Genomic DNA, 22880 nt, shown 5'->3' with positions numbered 1-22880 from the left:
CAAGGCTCCAGGGAAGAGAATCAGAAGGTCTAGGGTCTCTGGGCTGTGGAAGGTGGTCTCTTTTCCATCTTGGTCAGACAGGGGGCTGCAGGCAAGAGAAACCAAGGATCCAAGGGCAGTCCCTCACCTCTCTCCTGCCTCTCACGGCCCCTGAGGGGCTGTCAGAAGGCAGAACAAGGTTGACCTCCACTCTGCAGATTCTGAGGGTACAGTAGGCTTCCCTCTCTGGCTGAGGGGCACCCCAGCCTTTCCTGCTCCTCCCCAGGGGCTGTCATTCCCTCCTCACCCCCCAAAATGCAAATGAGTTTAGAGGACCCTCCAACCTGCCCCACAGCCAAAAGCAATGGGAAAATGTCTGGGCTCAGGCTGCTCCTGGTTTGCTGGGAGGCCCTGGATGTATACATCCTGCCCTCTGGCCTTAGCATCTGAACCTGTGAAGGGAAGGGGTCAGGGTCTGGGCGATGCTTGCAGTTTTCTGACCCTCTTTCCATGAGCAGGGAGCAAAGACAGGACCTGTCATCCTGGAAAGTGGTCCAGGCAGAAAATAGAAAGTGATTTAAGAAGGTTTCAGTTCAGATCAAAGGTTTACAGCTAAAAAAAACACTGCTTTCTGAGGGAAATTGGGAGGAGGGTTTCTGGGATGTCACCAGTCAATGGTGTTAGCAAGAAATTCAGATTGCCCATCAAGTCACCTTCTGAGACCCCCTCACCCCTTCCCGCTGTCCCGCCATGCCTGGCTCCAAGCTGGAGAGAAGAGTAGACTGGCTTCCCAGGCTGTTGGGGCCTGTCTCCCTCCTGTTCTGTTTTTCTGGAAGGTGGCCTCCCCTCACTGCCCTGAGACAGCAGAAGTCAGGAGTGGGGGTGCTCCTTGCTGCCCACATTATGCTCAAATAGTCCACAACGTGGCCAGTCTTCACCCCCGTTCCTGATCCACACGTAACCCTCACACTCACCCACACCCTCCTGCACACGCACCCTCAGAGCCCTTGGGCCACCAACAAACTCCTCTCTTTGGTGAATTCTCCCTCTCTCTCCCAACAAACCACTAAAACCGCCTCTCCTCCAAAAGCTCTCTCTTCGTGTTGCCGTCTCCTGTTCCTCCTCCCCCGACTCTTGCCCATCTCGCTCCTGCCCTTCACCACCACGTGGAGGAAGTTTCTTACCCACTGACTCCTCACTGGCTCATCCTCCATACCTCTGCTCTACAGGAACCTGCCCTGTAAACACAACCCCAATACTCTCTGTGGCTGCAGCTCTTGACAGATCCGGTGACCTCAGGCCCCTCCCGGGGCCCTCTGGCTGCCAGGCCCCTCAGCAGCCGTTGGCACGTGTGCCACTTGCTTCCTTGCCCCTGTGTGCCGCCTCCTCATCCTCTTGTGCCTCTGAGCCCCTTCTCTCAGGCATCATGAATGCTGGAACTTTTCTGTGTCTGGGGCTTCGCTCTTCACCCAGAGCTCTCCACCCATGGGTGAATTCACCCTCTCATATCTGATGACCCCAAGCCTCCATCTCTAGTCTGATGGCTTTTTTTCCCTTTCCTGAGTTCCAAATCCATACTGCCATCTAGATACCACCCCTGAGGTTCCCCGTGCTTATCTGTTTTTTTTTTTCACTTTTGTTTGCTTTTTTTGTTTTGGCAGTGTGTATTCCTGGGCCATACGTTTTTGTTTCTTCAGTTTCTTCTGGGATATCTTTTTCTTCCATGCAACCTTTTCTTCTGGTTTAGGAACAATCTGTTCTTTTCCAGTGAGGACCATCTCCATGAGGCAGGGAGAGCTCATGTACGGGTTGATCTGACGGTGAGCTCTCTAAGTCCTGCCCCACAGGCTGGAGGTTTTGTTCATCTGGATGTGCTCAATGAGCAGAGAATCTACATCTAAGCCCTTAAGTTCAGCACTACTCTCTGCGGTTTTGAGCACGTGCAGTAAAAATTCAGGGCTCATTTTGGGCCACTGACCCTGCGCCCAGCCCTGCTGTTTGGCCTGTGCACACCTACCACTCCACCACTGTAACAATGAAATGGCACACATAGCTTCTTTAAAATGACATCCTTCTGATACTTGGTGGCTTCTCGGATATGCATATACTTAATGGCCTGCGTGGCTTCACGAGTGTTCTGAAAATGAACACAAACATTGGAACTTCTTGATTTACACAATTTTGTGGGAATTTCTGGGTCAAATGAATGCAAACTATTTTTAGAGGTCACCTCCGCTGCTTACTGGAAAAGCCCCAGACATCTCTAATCCAGAACGCCCTAGTCTTGCCTCTCCCCCGTCCTCTCTGGCCCTGCCTTGCCCCACTGCACTTCCCTCTCGGCTGTGACGAAACCAGACTGCCCGCTGCCCAGTGCCTGCCCTCATGCCGTCCCCTCCAGGCGGACACCACGTCTCAGAAAGGAGGCCTCCTTCTCCCCGCCCACTTCTGCTCTCCCTGCCTCCAGCCTCTTGTCCTCCACCGGCTTACTCTTGGGCATTCCCCACCTTTTCTAGGCCACAGGCCCCTTTGTGAATTCACTTCTGTTTTGCGCGTATGTGTGCTGAGCGTCAGTTGTGTGCTGGGGACTCTACCCAAGGCTGGGAATGCACCAGCGGTGGAGCAGGCGTGGCCCCATCTTCACAGTTTCTCGTCTAGCTTTAGCGGAGAGTCTGGTAAAGACCCTTTCTTCATAAAACGTATGCCTGGTTTTGTTTGCAGTTCGAGAGGTCCACAGGTTCACTGACCCCGGTGGCTCTGACAGGGGATGGTTTTTCTAACAGGGCACATATCTGATCATTCATTCATTTACTTGGCAGATCTTGAGAGTCTGCCGTATGCCAGGGACAGCCTAGGCTGTGGTGCTCTTCTAATGCTCCCCTTCCTGGCCTATAACTCACCATCTCGCTGTTCTCCCCCTCAGTGCTCCTGACTCCTAGGCTTGGGCCCAGACTGTTCCCTGTGCTGGCAGTACCCGCTCCCCTCACCTTGCCCTTTGCAAAAATCTCCAAGGCCTAGCTTAAATGTCACACCCTCTGGGTTACCCTCCTGAGCTCCCCCAGCAAGCTCTCACATCTCCTCCCATGGTGCCTCAGACACAGCTTCACGGCATGGTGGGAGGCTGTTTCTCCCAGCGTGAGAACCTCTGAGACCACCTCCAGACACACCCTGTCTCCTGTGTAGCCTGGCGGAGGTCATCTGCTTTCCGTGTGAACTGACAAGGATCTTGCAGGATCTGCTCACCTCTCCTGGGTGCAGGGGGCGTAGGATTGGGCAGGACACCTGTTGCATTGACCTTGCCTTCGAACAAGTGACTGTCCTGGTCAGGCCCTGGTGTCAGCAGACAGATGGGGCACCCAGTCCCCACACAAGGCCTGGATGTATCCCCTGGGTCTCCTGGGGGTACTAAGGCCTCCAGACAGCCTGAGTGTGCCCCCTCCCCCCTTCCTGTCAGGATCCTGTCCCGATGGCCACATTTCAAACTGCCTGGCTCCACCCATCCTGCCCCGGGGCTGCTCCCTGCAGTGAGTCGATGGGCTGGAGGAGTGGGCTGTGGTGGAGAGCGCCTCACTCCCTGTCATTTCCCATTCCCTCACTGTGACTCGGAGAACCACCACCTTTACACATACACTTCACCTGGCGTGGGGGCTGGGGGCTGGGGGCAGGAGTCTCCTTTCTGGCAAAATCATCTTTCCTCTGCCCACACTGCAGTGCACACTCTAGCCCTCCAAGTGCTCCATTCTGCCCAGGCCACACTGTCTTAATGTCACTCTGGGTCTATGGAGACGCCCCTCCCACTGGGCGCCGCCTGTCTCTGGGGCAGCCCCGCTGAGGTGTCTCAGCCTAGCCTTCCTGTGCCCGGAGAAGACCGCCCCCTTCCCCAGCCCTGGGCACGGAGCCCTTCCCCGGCGGAACCATGTGTTCCCCTGTTTATGAGGGGCAGGCTGAAACAGGCCCCTCAGGCAGGCAGCAGGAGGTAGGCGCTGGGGAAAACGTGCGGGTGGGTGGAGGAGGCAGCTGCCCAGATCCCTGGTCCCTGCCAGCAGAAAGCTGACTGAGAAAGGCGAGGAGGGCGCCTGTCACGGGGCAGCTGGGTCAGCCCAGCAAGGGGACAGAGGGCCTGCCAGGGAGGTGGGAGGGGGCCCTGAGCACCTGGGGCTTCTCAGGGAGCTAGGAGAATGTGGTGGCCCCGCTCCTCAGCTGCAGAGCCCCGCCCTTCAGCTCTGACCCCAGAACCTTTTGTGCCAGGCTGGGGCCACCTTCCTGGAACTGGGGCGATCATCACACAGCTGGTAAACCAAGATGCCTGCACTCAGCAAACCTGGGGCCCTGGTTTCTGTCCCCTAGCCTCTTTCTGATTCCTCAAAGGGGAGGGGCTCTCCCTGCACCCCGGCCTTTTCACAGACCTCACACTCCTCCATGCAGGAAGTCCTTCCTTCTGGTTTTAGCTTCCATCCTTCCAGGTAACTGTGAGCCTGGTTCCATCTTATTCTCCTGCATTTGAGGTGGTGTAAGGGACGCTTCTTTGAATTCACTGTGAGTGGGTGACAAGGAGGGTCCATCTCTGTGTCCCCTATACCTTCTTTTTTTTTTTTTTTACATCAAGGCAATTTATTAACACAATAATCTGAGGAGTCCTATTCACAGATGGTGAACCCGCTTCCTGTGGGTGCTATTGGAGGGGGTGAGGGTGACTTGCTCAGTTGGCCCAATTTTCATCCCTGGGGCAAGGGTTCTGAAGGCTTGTCCTGTTTCCTCCTGTGACCTGGAATTTGATGTGAAGGGCAGTGATGCCCAGCTCCTTGCATCTCTAGGCTACATTCGGGGCAGCCAACATGGCAGCCTATGGAAAGAGCTCACCTCGGTCAGCCTTCATCTTCCTCCCCTCAGTTACACAGCAGATGGCTTCCTGGCCAGAAAGATCCGTGATGTGGACAGAAGTATCACTGAAGGGTGCAAAGATGTGGCACACCAAACATGTTTTCTCCTTCAGCCACCTGAGGGCCGAGGCTGATGACCTGTTTTTCCTTCTTTTCTTTCTTCCTGCGAGGTGCCATTTCTGCACGTCTTCTCCCCTATGCCTCCTTGACCCTGAGACCCCCAGGTGAGCCCCTGCCCTGCTTGTCTAGTGTTAAGGAAGAGCTGGTGGCCAGGAAGCTGGAGAAGCCTGGTCCTGGGGCAGCTGGGCTCCCTGGCATCTAATTAGGCAGGAGCCAGAGAGGAGATGCTGGTGTAGCCAGAGGGGCCTCCAGGGGTCTGTTTAATGAAGAGAAGAAACTCAGATTGACAGAAGAGGGTTGTAAGCAAACACAGGCCAAGGAGACAGAGACCGGCATGAGCCGGGAGGGGTGGAAGGGAGTCGGGCAGCTGTCACCATATCATCGGTATGGATATCATCACAGAAATGAGGCCTTTTGACTAGACAGGCTCGTGGAGGCTGGTTTGGGGGATCCCAGAGTTAGGAGATCTGGGAAGAGCCCAGCATCAGGGGCTGAGGAGGAGCTCAAGAGACTGGTCCCCAAAGCACAGCGCAGGGAGAGATATGGGTCATTTTGCTGTCTTCCTCCATCCCTGGCGCAGCCTCTCTGCTCACTGCCCTCCTTCCCCATGAGCTTCATGGCTCTGTTTCTCCAGCCCTGGATTCAGGGCCATTATAGCTCTGCTACCCTGGCTCCCATTCCACCACTCCCTAGCCCACTAGGCATGTTCTGGGAATCTGATTTTTTTAAACTCAGGACTAAGAGGAGGAAGTTACATCATGTTAAGAAATTTTCATGCTACTTCTTGTTCCCCCCTGGGGTCCCCTGGGGTTTTATCCAGAGCTTAGACTGGCCCCAAAGAGCACTGGGGCAGAGGGAGGGGTGAGAGGTATGAACAGATCCTGCAGAGCCCAGGCTCCTGCGGGCAAGTGCAGGGAAGCCGACGGAAGGAAGGAAGGTTTGGCATGGTCTTCAGAAAGAAGAGGACAGGCCAGGCCAGGTGCCCTGGAGTCACACACAGCACTGGAATCCCTGCCCAGGCCTGGCCCCACGGCTCTGGGCATGCAAGGCTGGGTGTGAAGCCCTCCACAGAGGTGTTAGCCTAAGCATCAAGCTCCAGGAGACAGCCCATGAGCTGCCTGGGGCTCATGTCCTCACCAGCTCTAGCTCCTCATTCACCTCTGCCTTTGCTTTGTTGGCAGGCATTCTTAGACAAGTCCAGAAACCCCTCGAGGACTCAGTTTTCCCATCAGTCCTGCCTGGTCCTCCTCCAGATTAGCCATGAGAGTCAAGTCAGGCTTTGAAGATAAGACTTTTTTGTTCCCTGAGATATGCAAGCCCCCAGCACACAGAGGGCACTCAATAAACATCTGTTGAGTAAATGAAGGGAAACTTTTTGAAGAGGCCACAGAGTGCCCCTTAGTGGCAGGGCTAATATCAAGGCAGGGAAGAGCCACAGGTGAGGACTGGGAGGCTGGTGCAGTTGCCATGGAAACCTGATAGCTCATTGGCCTTCCTGGGTTCCTGGGACAGGCCTTATCTATCCAGAGTGGTGGGGCTGCTGCTTCTAAGGGAAGGCTGAGGTGGCTGTGAGATAGTGGCTGCTCTGCTGGAAGGGGGTGGGGGAGACACGGTGGGCTTGGGAGAAGGGCGCTAAAGTCCTTGTGACTCCCAAAGGATGCCAGTTTCCTGCCCTGGAAAAGCGGTTACAAAGAAGGTCCAGTTCTGGAAAAGGGATGGATGTGAGGATCCATAGACTTAGAACTTGTGTTTCTCCTGAGCGTGCAGGTCTCCCTCCAGCTCCGGACTCTGTGCATTCCACCCAGACCCCAGCACTGGCTGGTCTGCAGAAGTCTACTTCCCATCCACCTGCGCAGACACTGTGACCATGCAGGGAGAGGTGACCGCTGGGTGACAGCTGGGGAGCTCATGCTAACCCCCTCTTATCCCCTCCCTAACCAGAAAGAACTCACGACTCCAGTTCAACAAGGTGAAGTTGGAGGACGCTGGGGAGTACGTCTGTGAGGCTGAGAACATCCTCGGGAAGGACACTGTCAGGGGCCGGCTCTTTGTCAACAGCGGTAGGTGGTCCCCCAACCAAGGGAAGGGTCCTAGAGGGGTCCTATGGGGGGAGCCTGTCACCCTGCCCGCAGCCCTGGAGAAGAGGCCCACACATGATTCATCTTGCACTTGACTCCCCTCCCTCCCGCTGCTGCCATATCAAGGCCCGAGATCTGAGCCGATTCAGGGAAACGCAGTCGAAGCATAAATGTTTAGCTTTGTTATCTGGACCTGGAAGAGCCGCCAGCTCTCATTTTAAATACCCTGAAAACTAAATATTTTGAAATCAAGAGGTAGGGGGTGGGAGAAGGATATTTTTAGAAGGCAATTATGGGAGGCTGGGCTGCCAGGAGCGGGGCTCCAGAGAGAGGCAGACCCAGGGTGTGTGTGAGCCGCCTGCCCACGGCTTTGCTGGGTGCCCGAGTGGAGGCAGCCCGCTCTGCGGGGCCACAGTGGGGAGGCCTGAGTGCCCTGGACCCCTGGGGGCAGCCTCTGCTCAGGGGTGGCCGGCCCCTCTCCCACTGTCATCCCCTCCCTGGGAAATGTACAAGGTCAGGAGCCCATGGCACCCTTAGCTGCCTCTTGCCACAGAGGCAGCCCCCCTGCTGGGCCATCCTCTGGTTGTTGCCCTTGACTGGGAAGTCACCACGCCTATCTGTCCTCAGGTCGCGCCCCCTCCACTCTCACCCCTCGTCTGAGCCCCACAGCTCTCATTCCTCCTCCTGACACCCGGCCTGTAGGTACCACTTGTTACCTGGTTGCTGGGTTTGCTTCCAGTCCTGCCCGTCACAGAGTCCAATCCTCCATCTGTGTGCATCACCTGTGTTTCCACCACACAGCCTTCTGGTACTCCCCACACCCGGTACAGTCTAACAACAACCCTGGCCTTGCACCTTCAGAGGAGAACCTGGCTCAGACCCGGTCTGCCCTGTGTTCTGAGGGATCCCCCTCTCTTGCCAGCCTCTCTGCTCCTCCACTTGCCAGTGGATCTCATAGATCTGAGTCTTCAAGTCCCTGTCAGTCTTCTTTCTGGATGTCTCGCTCACATCTTTTCTTTTCATTCCAACCCCACCTCGAGGGCACCTCTGGCCCAGGTTTCAGCCCTGCTCACCTGGGCCAGAGCAATGGCCCCTGAAGGCGCTTTAACTCCATCATGCCCCCACCCTTGGAGCCACAGAACAAGAACTTGGCCCCACAGCCCAGCTTACACAAATCTGACCCAAATGGTCTCTCCATGTTCCCTCTGGAGCCCTGACTCAACCCCATGGTGTAGTTCATGGATTAGGAAATTGAAGCTGAGAGAGGTTACATATTCTGCCCAGAGTCAAGCAGGTAGACCTACATGATGTGAAAGATGTTGGCAAACACAGAGCCCCCCATGCTCCATGGGGCCATGTCTAGCCTGTTTACCCCTCCAGCCCTGGGGCCCACCATAGCACCAGGCTTGGGTCAGCACCTGGTAAACACAGAAGGACCACAGACCTGCTTCAGGGCCTCTCCTGACTCCCCGCGGCCCAGCCTGGGCATGATGGCAGTGGGGGCACCCGCGCCCTCCTGCCACTCCCAGCCTGTCTCAAGCCTGGGAAAGTGGACCACGCTGGGGCCTGGCATCGTCCCCTGCAGCCAGAGTGGGCAGGCATTCTCAGATTCACTGGGGATTTGAGGTTTCCTGTTTTACATTTTAAGACTTTCTTGGTTAGAACTGATAAGAACCCAACATGAAACTATGTTGAGGAATTTATTGGTTTTTAAAACTGAGAAGTCCAGAGGTAGGACTGACCTTAGACCCAACAGAGTCCTGGACCTCAGAGCAGGGGTCGGGGTGCTCCCTCCCACAATGTGTTGGCCTCTTTTTCTCCTCCTGTAAAATGGGCTTCCCCCATGTTTAGGGAAAGGATTGAGAAGAGGAGGCCATGGCCTCAGACAGCTCCAGGTTTACATCATCGCAGCACCACCCAGGGAAAAGAGATAGCTTGGTCTGTCTGTCTCCATTTACGTTGTCACAGGGATGGATTCTTGTTCTGTGCCCCGCTCGGCCCAGTCATGCACTCGGGGGGTGCGATGCCATCCTGGCAGGCCCACGTGTGTGTGCAAAGGGGTCCTGAGGGGCAGAGTCCCATGAGTGACGTCCCTGCTAGAACTATATTGGAGGTGGGGTGTGGGGTGTGGAGGAAGAAGAAAGGCTGCCATGCCATGAAGGAAACCGCAGTAATGTCCTCTCTCCTGCACAGGGCTTGGGGCCTCGGGCGGGGTTCTGTTGTAAGATCCTTCAGATAAGATGCAGCCCCACCCCGCCTGTGGGCTTCTGTGAGCCCCCAGTAGCCTGGGTTCTGGTCAGTCAAGGATCAGACAGTGGAGCTTTGGGCTGGGCCCTTAGGGCTCTGTGCCTCTTATCCCTCCAGCAGGCAGGACGGTGGGGCAGCTGAGCTATGGACAGAGTCCCGAGTTTTGGTCTCATTCCAGTTCTGTCGTACAACCTTGAGTGAGTCGCTTCACCTCCCGAGTCTTCAGTTTTCCCATCTGAGTTTGAGCCAGGTGATCTCTAAGCCCCTTCTCCCTAGAACTCTGGGATTCTCAGGGCTTTTTGTGTTGAGGCTGACATCCTGTGCACCTAGCCACCGCCACCACCACACATGTACACCCTCATACCACGTCTCTTCAGCTGCCCTTCAGTCCAGGCAGGCAAGAGGCTACCCTTCATGTGGGGAGGTGGACAGAGCCACTGGAGGGGGCCAGGAGGTCCTGTGGGAAACATTAACCCGGGTAGAGATGCTCAGCTCTTGTTTACCAGTGGAGCCCGGAAGACTTGCAGCAGCCCCACCCTGAGGAGGGGGTGGAGGGCGGGTAGCGGGCAACTGTGCCTGCCCACCTCTGACTCATTCCAGGGTTGACTGGGCCCGCCTGGGCCCCAGGGAAGCCAGGACTACAGGGGTGGGGCCGCCAGAAGAGGGCATGGGAAGGCCGTCAGGGAGCAGCGGCTGCTCAAGGGGCATTGACACAGCCTTGAAAGATGAGAAGTTTTGTCCATGGCAAGGGATAGGAGGGCAGCAGTTACAGTAGCTGGCGGTGGGGAAAAGATCTCCACAGCATGAGCTCCCTCCTGGCCCTTGCCTCCTCAGGACCCCAGTAACTCACTGACCCCAAGACACTGAGCCCTAATAGAGATCTCCTGGGTTTACCTTCCCAGGTGTTTTCTTTAAATCCCCCCAGCCCCTGGCAACCAGAATTTACTTTCTGTTGCTGTGGATTCACCTATTCTGGACATTTCACAGAAATATGTGAAATCATAGAATACGTGGCCTTTCAAGACTGGCTTTTCCACTTAAAATAATGTTTTCAAGGTTCATCCATGTTGTAGCATGTATCAGTGCTTCTTTCATTTTCATGGCTGAATCAGATTCCATTGCATTTTGTTTATATATGCATTTATATGTGCATTATATACGCATTATATATACATCAACTGGGGTTGTTGTGTCATTCTAGTCGTTTCCACATTTGGGCTGTTAGGAACAATGCTGCTATAACATTTGTGTCCAAGTTTTTGTGTGAACTTATATTTCAGTTCTCTTGGGTATATGCCTAGGAGTTGACTTGCTTGGTCATATGGTAACTATGTTTAATTTTTTGAGGGACTACCAGCTGTGTTTCAAAGTGGCTGCACCATTTAGCATTTCCACCAGCAAAGTAGGGGGGTTCCCATTTCCCCACATCTTCACCACCACTTGTTATTATCCATCCTTTTTTAGTACAGCCATCTGAGGGGGTGTGAAGTGGTACCTCTGTGGTTTTTATTTTCATTTCCTTAATGATTTTTCATGAGTATTTGTATTTTCTAAGAGACAATGCTTGAATTAATGCTTTAATGCTGATATAAGCAGCAGCCAAGGAGACAAGACTAGACCCTGGGATGGTAGTGGAATGTACCTTTCTCTAAAGAATCGGATGTCTTTAATTGCTTGGTAGAGATATTTGTCAGTATTTGTTAAGCAGCTATTACATGCCAAGTGCTGTGCTAGACCCTGGAGTTCGTTCACCAGTGAAGCAGACAGCCTCTGCCCAGATGGAGCTTACCTTCTGTTGGAGGTAACTCAGTTGGTAAAGAATCCACCTGCAGTGCAGGAGACCCTGGTGATTCCTGGGTCAGGAAGATCTGCTGGAGAAGGGATAGGTTACCCACTCCAGTATTCTTGGGCTTCCCTTTTGGCTCAGCTGGTAAAGAATCCGCCTGCTATGCAGAAGACCTGGATTCGGTCCCTGGGATGGGAAGATCCCCTGGAAAAGGGATGGGATGGGAATCCACTACAGTATTCTGGCCTGGAGAATTCCATGGACTATATAGGCCATGGGGTTACAAAGAGTCAGACACGACTGAGCGACTTTCACTTTCAGGCTTTAGACAGCTAGTAATTGCACAACTAGTCTTTTCATTGTTAGAATAAATACTATAAGTTTAAGTTACAAAACTAAGAAAAAGAGTAAGGGAGGAGACCTGAGCAGCTTCTCTGAGACACTGATATTTTGAAAGTCCTGGACCAGGAGTCACTTGGCCTCTTAGAGGAGCTGAACGAAGCCAGTGGAGTCTGAATATACTGCAAGACGGGGACAAGACAAGAAGCGGGACAGGTGGTGAGGCCCAGATTAGACTTGGGGAGGGCTGACTACAAAACCATTGGAGGGTTTTGATACTGGAAGTAACTGATCAATTTACATATTTTAAAGACCTCTCTGGCAGCAGCTACAAAGCAGAAAGATTAGAGATGAAGGCAAGAGTGAGGACAGGAAGACCTATGAGGAGGAGACTGTGGCCATCCAAGAAAGAGACCACAGAGACCTGAGGGGTGGAAGGGAGGCAGTAGTAAGACGTGGCAGAGCCCCAGGAGGTATGGAGGCAGGCCTCAGCAAGAGACAGCTGGGGGACCAAAAATCAGAGACTCCCTCCAAGCCTTTGGTTCATGCTGTTTAGTCACAGAGGTGAGCAAGGGTAGAGGAGCAAATGGCAGGGCACAGGAATGGGAGCTGCGTTTGGGGTAGCCTAGCACCATCCCCAGGGTGGTGTCTAAAGAGCGGCCAGATTCTCTCACTTGGAGGTCATTGGTCATCTTCACCTCCCCAAACATGGGAGAACACAGTGAAGAAATATGAAGGGAGTGTGAGACATTGCCCTCGGAGCCCAAGTATGCTGGAAGAGCATGACTGCACATCTTCCGTGTGGAAATCTTCCTGGCATGAACCTCCACCACCAACACAGTTGGTGACTTGGGAGGACCCTGCCGTTATAGGGCTGGCCTCCAGGTACTACTTTCTGAGGTGCAAAGGCCTTTCCCCTGCACCTTCTTCAACCAGCTCCCCCACTGCCCTCCCTTTTTGCCTTTCCAGGGCCCCAGCCTAGTCCCCACTGTGACACAGTTCTGGAAGCCCCAAGCCATAGATCCCAGCCAGGGCCCCATCTTCCTTCTTTCAGGAGTCACCCACTGCCTTCCAAGTCCTGGGTGTGTGCAGACGTGCATAGGGGCAGACCCAAGTGTACGGCTGTGGTCCCACCACCATGTGCTCTCTTGCCCAGCATCAGGCAGGTTCTGCCACCCCTGACCGCAGAGGGCATCAAGATGGCCTGAGGTTTCCCTGGCTTGGGCAGGACCCTGTAAAGGACCTGGGCCTGTGGTCCACATCGTGTTTGCATCCATCTGTCAAGCCTTGGTGCTGACATGTTCTTCCAGGATGGACCAGGTGCCTGGTGAGAATATGCAGCCAGATATTAGGAGCCCTGAGGCTTTGTTACAACACACCCTGGACTCTGGAAGGCTCTTCTCTGCTCTCTTTCCTCATTCTTCCCTTGGCAATGCAATCAAAGGGCAGGACAACCTTTAGGGTCCTCCCAGCAATGAGATTTTACAGCTCACAGGCGTGGTCATCTCAGCTGTTTCTCTTCTCTGTCCCTTTCTCTATTCCCTGGGTCTCACTGACCCAGAAGCATGTGGGTCCCAGACGGGTGTGGGGTTGTACAGAGGTGGGAGACGTCAGCAGGGGTGGGGCTCAAGAATGCCAGACCAGCAGCAGGCACGGTGTGCTGGGAAGGTGGGAGTTGGCCCTGCCCGCTGGGTTTTATCAGCGAACTCCTCAGACATATACAGAGGCAGAGCTGTGTATACACTCCCGTTCCCGCGCTCCATCTGTCTCTCGACACGTCTAAACACTCAGGGCGCCAAGTGCTTGCCTCCTCCTCCTCCTCTTGTCCCCCCACTTACTGCGGGGGATGGTGGAGACTCAGTACCCCTGAGGAGACAGAACTGGCCAAGGTAGGATGGGCCACCTGTCAGGAGGCTGCTGCTGGGCGGGCAGGAGAGGCCCTCCCAGCCCCAGAGACTGTGGGGGGAGCAGGAATCCATTGATGGCCAGTATGGATACACAGTCTGAGGGGTTAGCTAGCAGATAAAGACTGAAATTGGGGGCAAGAATTTCCACTTGAAACCAGGCTTCTGGGTGCCATCCCACTGAGGAGCCCAGCTTTTGGGATTTTCATTTATCAGATAAATCTGATCCATCAGAGATGTGCAGTCTGGGTTAGCAGCTTTGAACCCAGGCTTGTTCTCACCTAGTTTCCACATCCCAGCTGTCCCCTAGCCCTATTCCCAACGACCTAAAGCCCTGATTTATAGCCCAGGCTATCCAAGGCCTGGGGGCTCCCCCAGGGGGCAGAAGTGGGGGAGCTGCCTGGCAAGAGTGTACATGAAGGCCCTGGATGCTTCTAGAGATATAGTGGGCTTTGTAGCATTTCTGGGAGGCTTGTCCCCACCCTGGGACAAAGGAAGAAGAGAGGGGAGCTAGGGATCTCCTCACATCTCCCAAGATCTTAGAAAATTAGTGTCCAAAAAGGTGCCACTCTCTGCAAAGCCCAGTTTCCTCCATTCACATCCTGGTCCATGAGAGCCCCAGTGGTACAGATGGATGTACCTGTCTCCTCTCTGCACCCTGTGACTTGCCCCCCACATAAGACATGGTGCCTCATCCCACCTGCAGGGGCGCCCCCAGAAAGGCAGGCATGCAAGGAAGCAGTGGAGGTGGACCCTTATTTCAGAAAACAGAGTAGTTTCTGCCAGCCTCTCCTCCCCTTCAAAAAAGAAAATCTTCCCAGCCTTTGGAGGTTTGCCCGGAGCGTGAGTGCACTGTGGTGCTGGATAGATGATCAGAGCTAACAGTGGCCTCCCCTTGGCCTTGTTTGGTGACTTGAAGGAGACTCCCAGCCATTCCTAAAGTCTCCAATCATCCAGCTCTGAGATGGGCCATGAAGGACCATGAAGAAGGTGATTCCTGGGGCCCAGCAGTGGTCTCCGTGGGTCACCAGCACATGTCTCTCATACCTCCAGTGAGCACCACTCTATCATCCTGGTCGGGGCACGCTCGGAAGTGCAACGAGACAGCCAAGTCCTACTGTGTCAACGGAGGTGTCTGCTACTACATCGAGGGCATCAATCAGCTCTCCTGCAAGTAAGTGACCAGTGGAGGTGGGCGTGGGGGCAGGAGCAGGGGGAGAGAGGCCGGGGCGGAAGTGGAGGGCTCTAGGAAAAAGTGGGCTTCAAGCCACTGATAAGGGGTCTCCAAGGCGGGTATAGTCAGGGAGGTTTGCCCCACTTCCTAGCCCTTTCCTGGAATACAGGGAGATGTAAGCTCCAAAGGGCTCAGGGCTTCTGCAGTCCCAGTATACCAGGCTCCTACCCACCCAATTTTCCAGTGTCCCCGCTTTCACCGACACCTTCTAAGGAGATGGAGAGACCAGTCTCTGCCCTGGGCAGTGGGCACTGGATTCTCTCTCTCTCTCTTTTTTCCCTTCCCATCTCTCAGCAACTTTCCAAACTTTATTCTGATGAACACTGCCCGGGTCGCATCTTCCCAGCAGTGAGAAGCCTTTCTTCTCCTGGCAGGGTCAGGCGGGGTACACGTCCCAGAGCCCATGCTAGCTGAGCTCTGCTCTGTTCTCCCTGCCAGCAGGAAGCCAGTGCCCAAATACTCCCTGGCTGCTGTCCATGCCACTTAAGTCCCTAGTCCCTCTCTGGGGTGTGAAGGGCCACCAGCAAGGACATCACTTGGGTGTAGCCAAGTGGGCGAGGTCAGGGTTGAGGATAAAGCTCATGTTGGGACTCTGCCTCCCCAAGGGCTGCCTCGTAGGACCTCCCAGGAGCTGAGGACCCCTGCTCCCACCCTTAGCCAGTAGGGCTGGTGGGAGCACAGTGATCAGGGAGGGCTTGTTGGGGCCCAGCCAGGTCTTCTGGGAGCTGGTGCCTGCTGCCCCTTGACAGATCCTCTGGTGGGCGAGCCAGGAACAGGTAGGAGAGCTTGTGAGGGCAGCACAGGTTCTGGCCTGATCTGAGGAGCAGAGGGTGCTGTGCTTAGTCGCTCAGTCATGTCTGACTCTTTGCGACTGCATGGACTGTAGCCCTCCGGGCTCCTCTATCCGTGAGGATTCTCCAGACAAGAAGAGAACTGGAGTGGGTTGCCATGCCCTCCTCCAGGGGATCTTTCCAACCCAGGGACTGAACCCAGGTCTCCTGCATTGCAGGCAGATTCTTTACCTTCCGAGCCAGAGGAGCAGAGGGAGGGAGGCCTAGTTAGCAACTCCGGGTTTCAAAGCAGCCTTGGGCTCTAGTGAGGTGCCGAAGCTGCCCCGTTCCCCATGGCATCTGGGCACAGGCCAGCAGGGCATTGATGAAAATTCAGGGGGAGGCGTTTACCAGCCCCACAGACAAGGGCCAGTCAGTGCTCCCAGCTCTCCTGCCTCTGGCCTCCAGCTCCCTCCTGGTTATGACCTTGGCCAAAGGTGCCCCCACCTCACAGCGTGATAACGGGGGCCACACCTCCTTCACGCTCTCCCCTCAGTGGACAGCCATGCACTCCCTGGGCTCCGGCTGGCCTCCTCTGCCGGCATTCATCTTGGTCCACCTTCTACCTGCTGCCATCTGCCTTCCAGCATCCCCCGTCCTGGATCTCAAGGGACAGTCCCCAAAGAAACAGCAGGTCCCCTGGGAAGTTCTTGGTCCAGACTCAGCCCCTCATCCTCTCTTTCTGCCTCTAGGACAGTGTCACAGACCCTGGGAACATTCTAGCCTTGAAAATGCTCTGAGCACTTAGGAATAGATCTAAAGAAATGTGTAAGAGTTCTGGAATACCTTACAGAGATGGCCCAGCCCTGGACCCCCTCCTCTTATCCCCTACAACACACACACGCCAGGCCTCTCATCTTCTCTAGCCCCTTGGACCCCCAGACCCTTGAAAGGACCCAGCATTGTCACTGATCAGCCCTGGCTCCTGACAGGAAAGGTTGCAGCCAACCAGGGCAGGTGCTGGGGCTGGGGAGGGCTGTGGAACCCAGGACTGCAGTGCCAGAGCTTAGTGTGGAAAAGAGAACAGCAAGCTATAGGGTTCCTGGGGACCCCTGCCAGCAAGGCTGTAGGACCCTCTGGGTCCCACCCAGCTGAATCTGAGAGGAGCAGAGTGCAGGAGCCTGAGCCATTGTGAAGATGCTGTCCTATCACCCCTCAACCAGGACAGCTGGGGTTCACTGCTTAGAACCTGAGCTCGGTACCCAGAACTGCCACCTCCCCACCTTAACCCCAGCCAGGGCTCTTGGAACCAATTTCCCTGACTCCCTGGACCCCCAGGAGAGGGGAACCACTGGTGGGGATGGCAATCAGGAGGGCAAGTCCTCAGAGCTGTGCTGGAGAAGGGCAGGGGGGAGGGGGGCAGGGCAGAACCCAGAGGCCATTCTGAGGGTGGGTGAGCCGGGAGGGAATGGGGGCAGGCCTTCTGGGGTTCCTGATGACACCCTGAATGGAATGGATGGAATAAAAAGGAGAGAACTTAGGAAACGGAACTCACGTCGTACCATTTGTGCTGTTTGTTTACTTTTTTATTTTGATTTTTTTGCATTTCCGCTTAGCTTGGATAATGAAACTAAACTGGTCAGTTTCATTCCAGTTTCGACAAAAATCAGTTTTCCTTCCTGGTTTTCTGACACTTGTTGTTGTGTATTGGTTCCGAGCCCCGCGGGGAGTGTTGAAAAGCGGGCACACTCCATCCCTCCTGTTTTTCTAGAATTCAGAGCCAAAAGAAACAGTGTCACTGATACTGAATTTTGTTTTAAAAAGGAAAACTTAGGGGGATTTGAAAATGGGGGTCCAAATCACGGTGACTGCCTCCTGTCTGGGCCAGACAGGGGCCTCCGCACTTCCTCTTGCTGCTTTCTCCTCTTCTCTCCGTGTTTTTATAGAGCACGGTTGGTGCGTGACTCTTGGGGACTGGTTCAGGGGATGATGACAGAACAAGACTCTCTTTCCAGCCCTGTGCACATACCAGTGGCATGCCTCCCCTCGCCATCCGCCCATCCCCCCATCCCCCACGCCCACGTCCAGGTGATCCCTCATCCCACCCCCATCTGCCTGCTCATCCTCTCCACCTCCACCCCCCCGCCCCCCCCCCTCATGAGGCCAGAGACGCTTCACTCCCTCCAGTGCCCAGGGCACACCCTCATCCCTCATCCTCCCCTTCCCCTGGGTGAGGGCAGCACACATGGCATTATCCCCAGGCTACCAAAAGGAGAAACTGAGGCCCGGGAGGTGGGGTGGGAACCAGGGAGGCAGAGTCCCAACCTCTCTGCACCCATCCCAGGCGCAGCCCGTGGGCTCTCCTCTCTGCCCCTCTCTCACCCCTGCTCTTCTCCAGCCCTGAGCACAAACCTTCCCGTAGTCAAGGATAATGGCGTGGGGCTAAGGGCCAGGAAGCCTGTACCCCATGTCCCTGAAATTCAGGGAGTCGATCCCTGTCTGAGTGGGAACTTACCCACTACCAGCCAGCCATGCCAAGTTCAGCCCCTGCTCCTGGTTGACAGGCTAATGTAGCCTGTTCCCTGTTACCAGGTCCTGGGAGCAGGGTGGCAAGGCTGTTGGCCACCCCCAGAGCCTTCTCCAGGGATGCCCCCAGCCTCCCGGATGTGGCTCATCCTCAACAAATAAGGCTAATGAAAGGAGCCAGGGCACTACCCCGTGAGGTGCCCACCTCCCACCGCCTTCTCCTTTGTTCAGCCAGCAGGGAACACACTCCCAGGGCAGGAAGGGTAGGACTACATTGCACAACTACAGAGGGCTTTTCTGTGTTGTAGACAGTGTCCACGGTACCACCTGGAGTTGTGCAACTCTGTGGCCATGAAAAATAGGAGGATACGGTCGGGGTAGTCCAGGCTGGGTATGGGGCCAGGAACACAGGGATGTACCAAATTATCCTCCATGTCCAAGAGCCACAGGAAAGCATCCTGGCTCTCCGCAATGGGAATAAATTCCCCTCTGTCCCCTCCTGCTCCTGCACTCCCCATTCTCTCTCTTACACAGATGTGCACACACACACACACACACATATACAGGTTTCCCCTGTCTCCAGAGCCGGGCTAATCTCAGACGTTGGACACAGTCAAGCCTCTCTCTTATTCCTTTAAGGATTCCAAGAGTCATTTTGGCAGCTTCCTGGGTCTATATCTTCCACCCCCAAAGGTGCTTCCACTTTGGGAAAAAATCACTTCTACACCTCTCCTCCCATTCCCAAGTGGAATCAGTTTCTGAGAGTTGAGAAAGGAAAGCTGAGCCTGAAGCAAGCTGAATGGAAAGCCTTAGCCACTGCCTCCATTCTCCTGGGTTGGGATGATTGGGAACGAGGGCAAGGGGGTCAGAAAAGGATGTACTGACAAAGTTGTAGCTTCCTCTTCCAAAGCACCCTGTTCAACAGGATGAGGATGCATCAGCTTCCCTGGTAGGCTCCCCTCCTCCCTTCTCCAGACACCCCCTCCTCTACTACCGCTCTTTGGCCAGACATACCTACATACACACTGCCCTACTACAAGGACCAGCCTCCTGCCTCACCTGAGGGAGATACCCTAAGGCCCACAGAGACTCCAGCTGTCTGCTCATCAACCGCTTCCCATCCTCCAGGCTAGATTGGAGGCCACAGGGTTTTTGTAAGGGACTTTACAGCCAATGGCCATCACCCCCTGTAAGTTCAAGGGGCTACTGATGGTTGGTATACACTAAAATGCTAAGAGGTATATAGTACATTCACCTCTTGGGGAAGTTTACTGATGAACCGTATTGACCTGTTACTAAGGGGACACTGGTGATGGGCTTACCTAATTTCCTAAATTAAAGAGGCAGAAGAGCATAGAGCCATCTTTGAGTAGGGGGCTAGGGGCGGGGGGGTCAGTCTGGCCCTGTCTGTAAGCTTCCCTTAAGTACCTGGCCTTGCTGGGGTTCAGAAGAGCATACAGGGCTGGGCATGTCTCCCAGAAATCTGCAAGACAGGAAATCACTTGGAGGGAGAAAGGCAGCTAGGGAGCAGAAGGAAGTGGACCTTGGGGGTAAGGACAAGGTCAGGGAGATGGGAGTGGGTGGTTCTATGTAGGAGGCAACCAGGGAGAATGAACTCCCCCCAGAGCCAGGCAGTGACAGAGGAGCAGGTCAGGGGGAGAGGGCAGGCGTCCCACGCAGCCAGTTGACCCCCTGATGTGGAAGAGGCTTTGGGGTGTCCAGGGAGCCCGCTTTAGTCCCCCAGCATCAAGATTCTGGCCATCCGAGACCAGATGCCCCACACCAACCCTGGGCCCACCAGCTTTGGGATGCTGGTAATTCAGGCTTCTCTCCACCCTCACTTGTCCCCCACTAAGCTTTCCCCATATATACTGCTCCAGAGAAGCCTTCCCCAAACTGCATGTTCACAATGATTCCTCAGAAAAATGACTTCCAAGGTCAGATAAGTTTTGAACAAACTGGAAAGTTCAGCTCTTTCCTCCTAAAAAATTCCTTACGGCCTTTCATATACTAACGTGCACCGCAATTCTACCAGGAAACCAGGCAATGGATTTCCTCAACTTGTTTGGCCACAGAACCCCTCTTCGAGAGAACAGATGAGACATCTCCAAGGCCCCTTTTGTTGTGGGCGCACAGTCTAGGAACAGCATTCCCATTCTCCTTTGAGCTTTCTGGAGGCTGCTGCATGGATGAGAAATCCCACCCAGGGCCCTGGCGAGAACCCTTTGGTAGGGCCTGGAAGGAATGGCTCCCCAGAACTTGGTATTCCAGAAAGCTCCCAGCCTCCCAACCCTCCCCACCCCACACCCCACCTGCTGACTGTCTGGCACCAAGGGGCTACAAGTCTGGCTTCATGGGGCCCCAGGCATGAGACTTCAGAAGGGAAGTCTCAAGGACCATTAGGACCTTTAGGCAGTAAGTTCCCAATTTCCCCCACCCAGCTTCCCCAAACCATCTTTTCCCTACCCCCACCCCTGCTTCCCCACCACCTGGAGCTGCATCTATTAGAAAGATTTTGAAGGAGACTTCTGAGCCCTCCACCCAGCCCCGACTCCAGCCCCTCCAGCAACGAGTGTGCCCCAGCGCTCGACTTGGTTTTCTCATTCATCACTGTGCACTTTGATTTCTAACCTAAGCCTCGCGGATGATGCCAGTTTGTTCTGTGATTTTTCCCCTTTTCCTTCTCCAGATGTCCAAACGGATTCTTCGGACAGAGATGTTTGGAGAAACTGCCTTTGCGATTGTACATGCCAGATCCTAAGCAAAGTATGTTTGAAGATACAAACACAAGTCCCTGCTCCTTAGAAAGCTTCTGGGTGCAGTCCCCCCCACTCCCCCTCATTGTAGGACATAGGGCCAGGGGTGCTGGTTGTTTTGATCTTTGGCTGTTTTTGGTTTCCTTTTTGTATTTTTGGTTTGTTAGTTCTTTTGTTTTGCTTTTTCATTTTTGGCCTAATCCTTGGGTTTAAAGTTCAGGGCTGCAGGTAAGGGGCAGAGTGGTGAGGCCGGTACAAATGGTTAACAGTGGCAAGGAACCCAACTGGCATTGGCAGGAGCCTGTGCCGGGGTGTTGCAATGCCTGTGTCTTGCTATCCTGGCTCTCTCTTTCTGGTTTTCTTTCTTTTGGTAGGTGTCCTGTGGGATACACCGGGGACAGGTGTCAGCAGTTCGCAATGGTCAACTTCTCCAGTATGTCTCTTTCTTCTATTTCTTTCCTTCCCTGCTAACTGACAGTTCTTCCCCACCCCCACCCCCCACCCCGTGGGAAGGATGGGGGCCTTGCTTTCAGAGACTGGGGGAGGGGAATGCGGGGGTGTCCTCTCAGTCCTCATCAGACACCTGTGCGTCTTACTGAACCAAACTTGGGTCTGCTCGCCCAACATGCAGCAAAGCTAACCTACCAAACCAGGTTGAGGGGAAAGAAAGAATAGCGCCTGTTGCAAGGGCGACAAGCAGAGGACTCCAGGGAAGGGATTTGAAAGACTGTGGGCGGATGGGGTCATGAGGTATGTGTTCAGCTCGTGCTCAGTCTCTGACTGGCTGGTGGCAAGGGAACAGGGTGATGCTTCAGGAATCTCAGTCATCAACCTTCTGGCTCCACTCAGCCTGGGCCTGCGTAGGGGTGGTCATCACCTGCTGGGGGTTTTAGTATCTGAAAAACAACTCAAGGGTATACCAGAGGTCCCAGACTTTGTTTTATGGCTAAACTTGTATTATTTTGTCTTGTTTGATTGTTTTCCTTGGTTTCTGCACTTTCTCACTTCTCTGATTAAATGTGCTCTTTGGAACTCGATGAGAAAGCCCTAGGAGGCTAAAGCCTTTCTACAAACAAGAGGCAGGGGTGACTGGGGAGTCATTCCTGGGGAAGGACCTACAGGGCCCTGCTCAGTTTCATGCAGAGGAGACTGATACAGCGCCTGCCTCCTCTGCTTGGGCACAGTCACACTGGATTCTCTTTGCAGCTGGGCAGAGCCAGGCTCAGGTCTCTTCCTCACCAGGGGTCAGGCAGCCTGGCCAGGATGGGAAGAAGCATTTGCAGAGCCCTCACCTGCCTCTGAGAGCCTGTTTGAAGATGTCAGGCTGTTGGGGGGCTGTGGGGCGCAGGGCTAGGCAGTGAGTGTGTGCCTGTGTGTTTGAGAGAGAAACAAGTTCTCAGAAAGCCTGCCTTTGGATCTGGGATCTGGCCAGAGTTTGTTTTGGTTTGATTTGGGGAGATGGGGAGAATTGGAAAGGAGGATTGAGGGAATAAAGGCCCCAGGGCAGGGGTTTCCATGGAGACTAGAGACATCTATGTGGCTAAATGTTGGTGGAGGAGGAGGTTATTATTTGTTGCTCAACATGGACTTCCCTAGTGGCTCAGCAGTAAAGAATCCACCTGTAATGCAGGAGCCTTGGGTTCGATCCCTGGGTCGGGAAGATCCACTGGAGAAGGAAATAGTAACCCACTCCAGTATTCTTGCCTGGGAAATCTCAAGGACAGAGGAGCCTGGCGGGCTACAGTCCATGGGGTCGCAAAGAGCTGGACATGACGTAGCAACTAAACAACAAAGATTGTTAAAACACAGAGGGAATAAGAAACAGAGGGGTAACTGGCGACTCTCTCCAGGTCATTGCTGGTCTGAGTCCCCATCCAGAACTTCATTCCCTTCCTCTCTTCCGCTTCTGAAAGTGGAACTTTCTGGTTTGCAGTGTGTTGAGACTAGTGTGAGCCCTGGAGCTGGGGGATGAGGCCATGACTGTGGCGGGTTTTATCTGGGGCTGGGAGCAGTTCCTCCGAGCACTGTCAAGTGGCGGTGGAGCAGAGCAGAAAGCCACGGACTGGCCGTGGACTCCATCTGGGGCCCAATGGTCCATGGCCCCCATCCTCCAGAGCACCCTAGGCCCCTGATCAACCTACCACCCACCTCCTCCTCTCCAGGGAGGACAGATGGATCCCCTGAGGAATTCGAACTGGATTGATGGTGCCTGGCATGAAGGGGCTGAGGGCAGGACCCAGGGGGTCGCTTAGGCAGCCCTTGGA

The 22880-nt window shown here is 54.5% G+C and overlaps 1 protein-coding gene and 2 pseudogenes across 4 annotated transcripts in view; 1 reads left to right on the top strand and 2 right to left on the bottom strand.

Moving 5' to 3' along the window:
* Nucleotides 1–22880, top strand: part of NRG2 (neuregulin 2) — a 195113-nt gene that overhangs the window by 153398 nt on the left and 18835 nt on the right. For 2 of the 4 annotated variants that reach the window (XM_061423650.1, XM_061423647.1), the window contains exons 3-5: nt 6918–7036; nt 14384–14504; nt 20991–21049. In XM_061423650.1, coding sequence (XP_061279634.1) covers nt 6918–7036; nt 14384–14504; nt 20991–21049 — 299 coding nt within the window. Of the gene's footprint in view, nt 1–6917; nt 7037–14383; nt 14505–20549; nt 20627–20990; nt 21050–22880 lie in introns of all 4 variants that reach the window. The other 2 variants (XM_061423648.1, XM_061423651.1) reach the window with 1 other exon arrangement.
* LOC133251333 (large ribosomal subunit protein uL22-like) lies at nt 127–3771 on the bottom strand (annotated as a pseudogene).
* LOC133251334 (small ribosomal subunit protein uS11-like) lies at nt 4599–5223 on the bottom strand (annotated as a pseudogene).

The sequence above is a fragment of the Bos javanicus genome, chromosome 7, assembly GCF_032452875.1.
Source record: "Bos javanicus breed banteng chromosome 7, ARS-OSU_banteng_1.0, whole genome shotgun sequence".
NCBI lineage: Eukaryota > Metazoa > Chordata > Mammalia > Artiodactyla > Bovidae > Bos > Bos javanicus.
The sequence above is the reverse complement of the archived record's forward strand: the minus strand, read 5'-3'. Positions and strand labels throughout refer to the sequence as shown.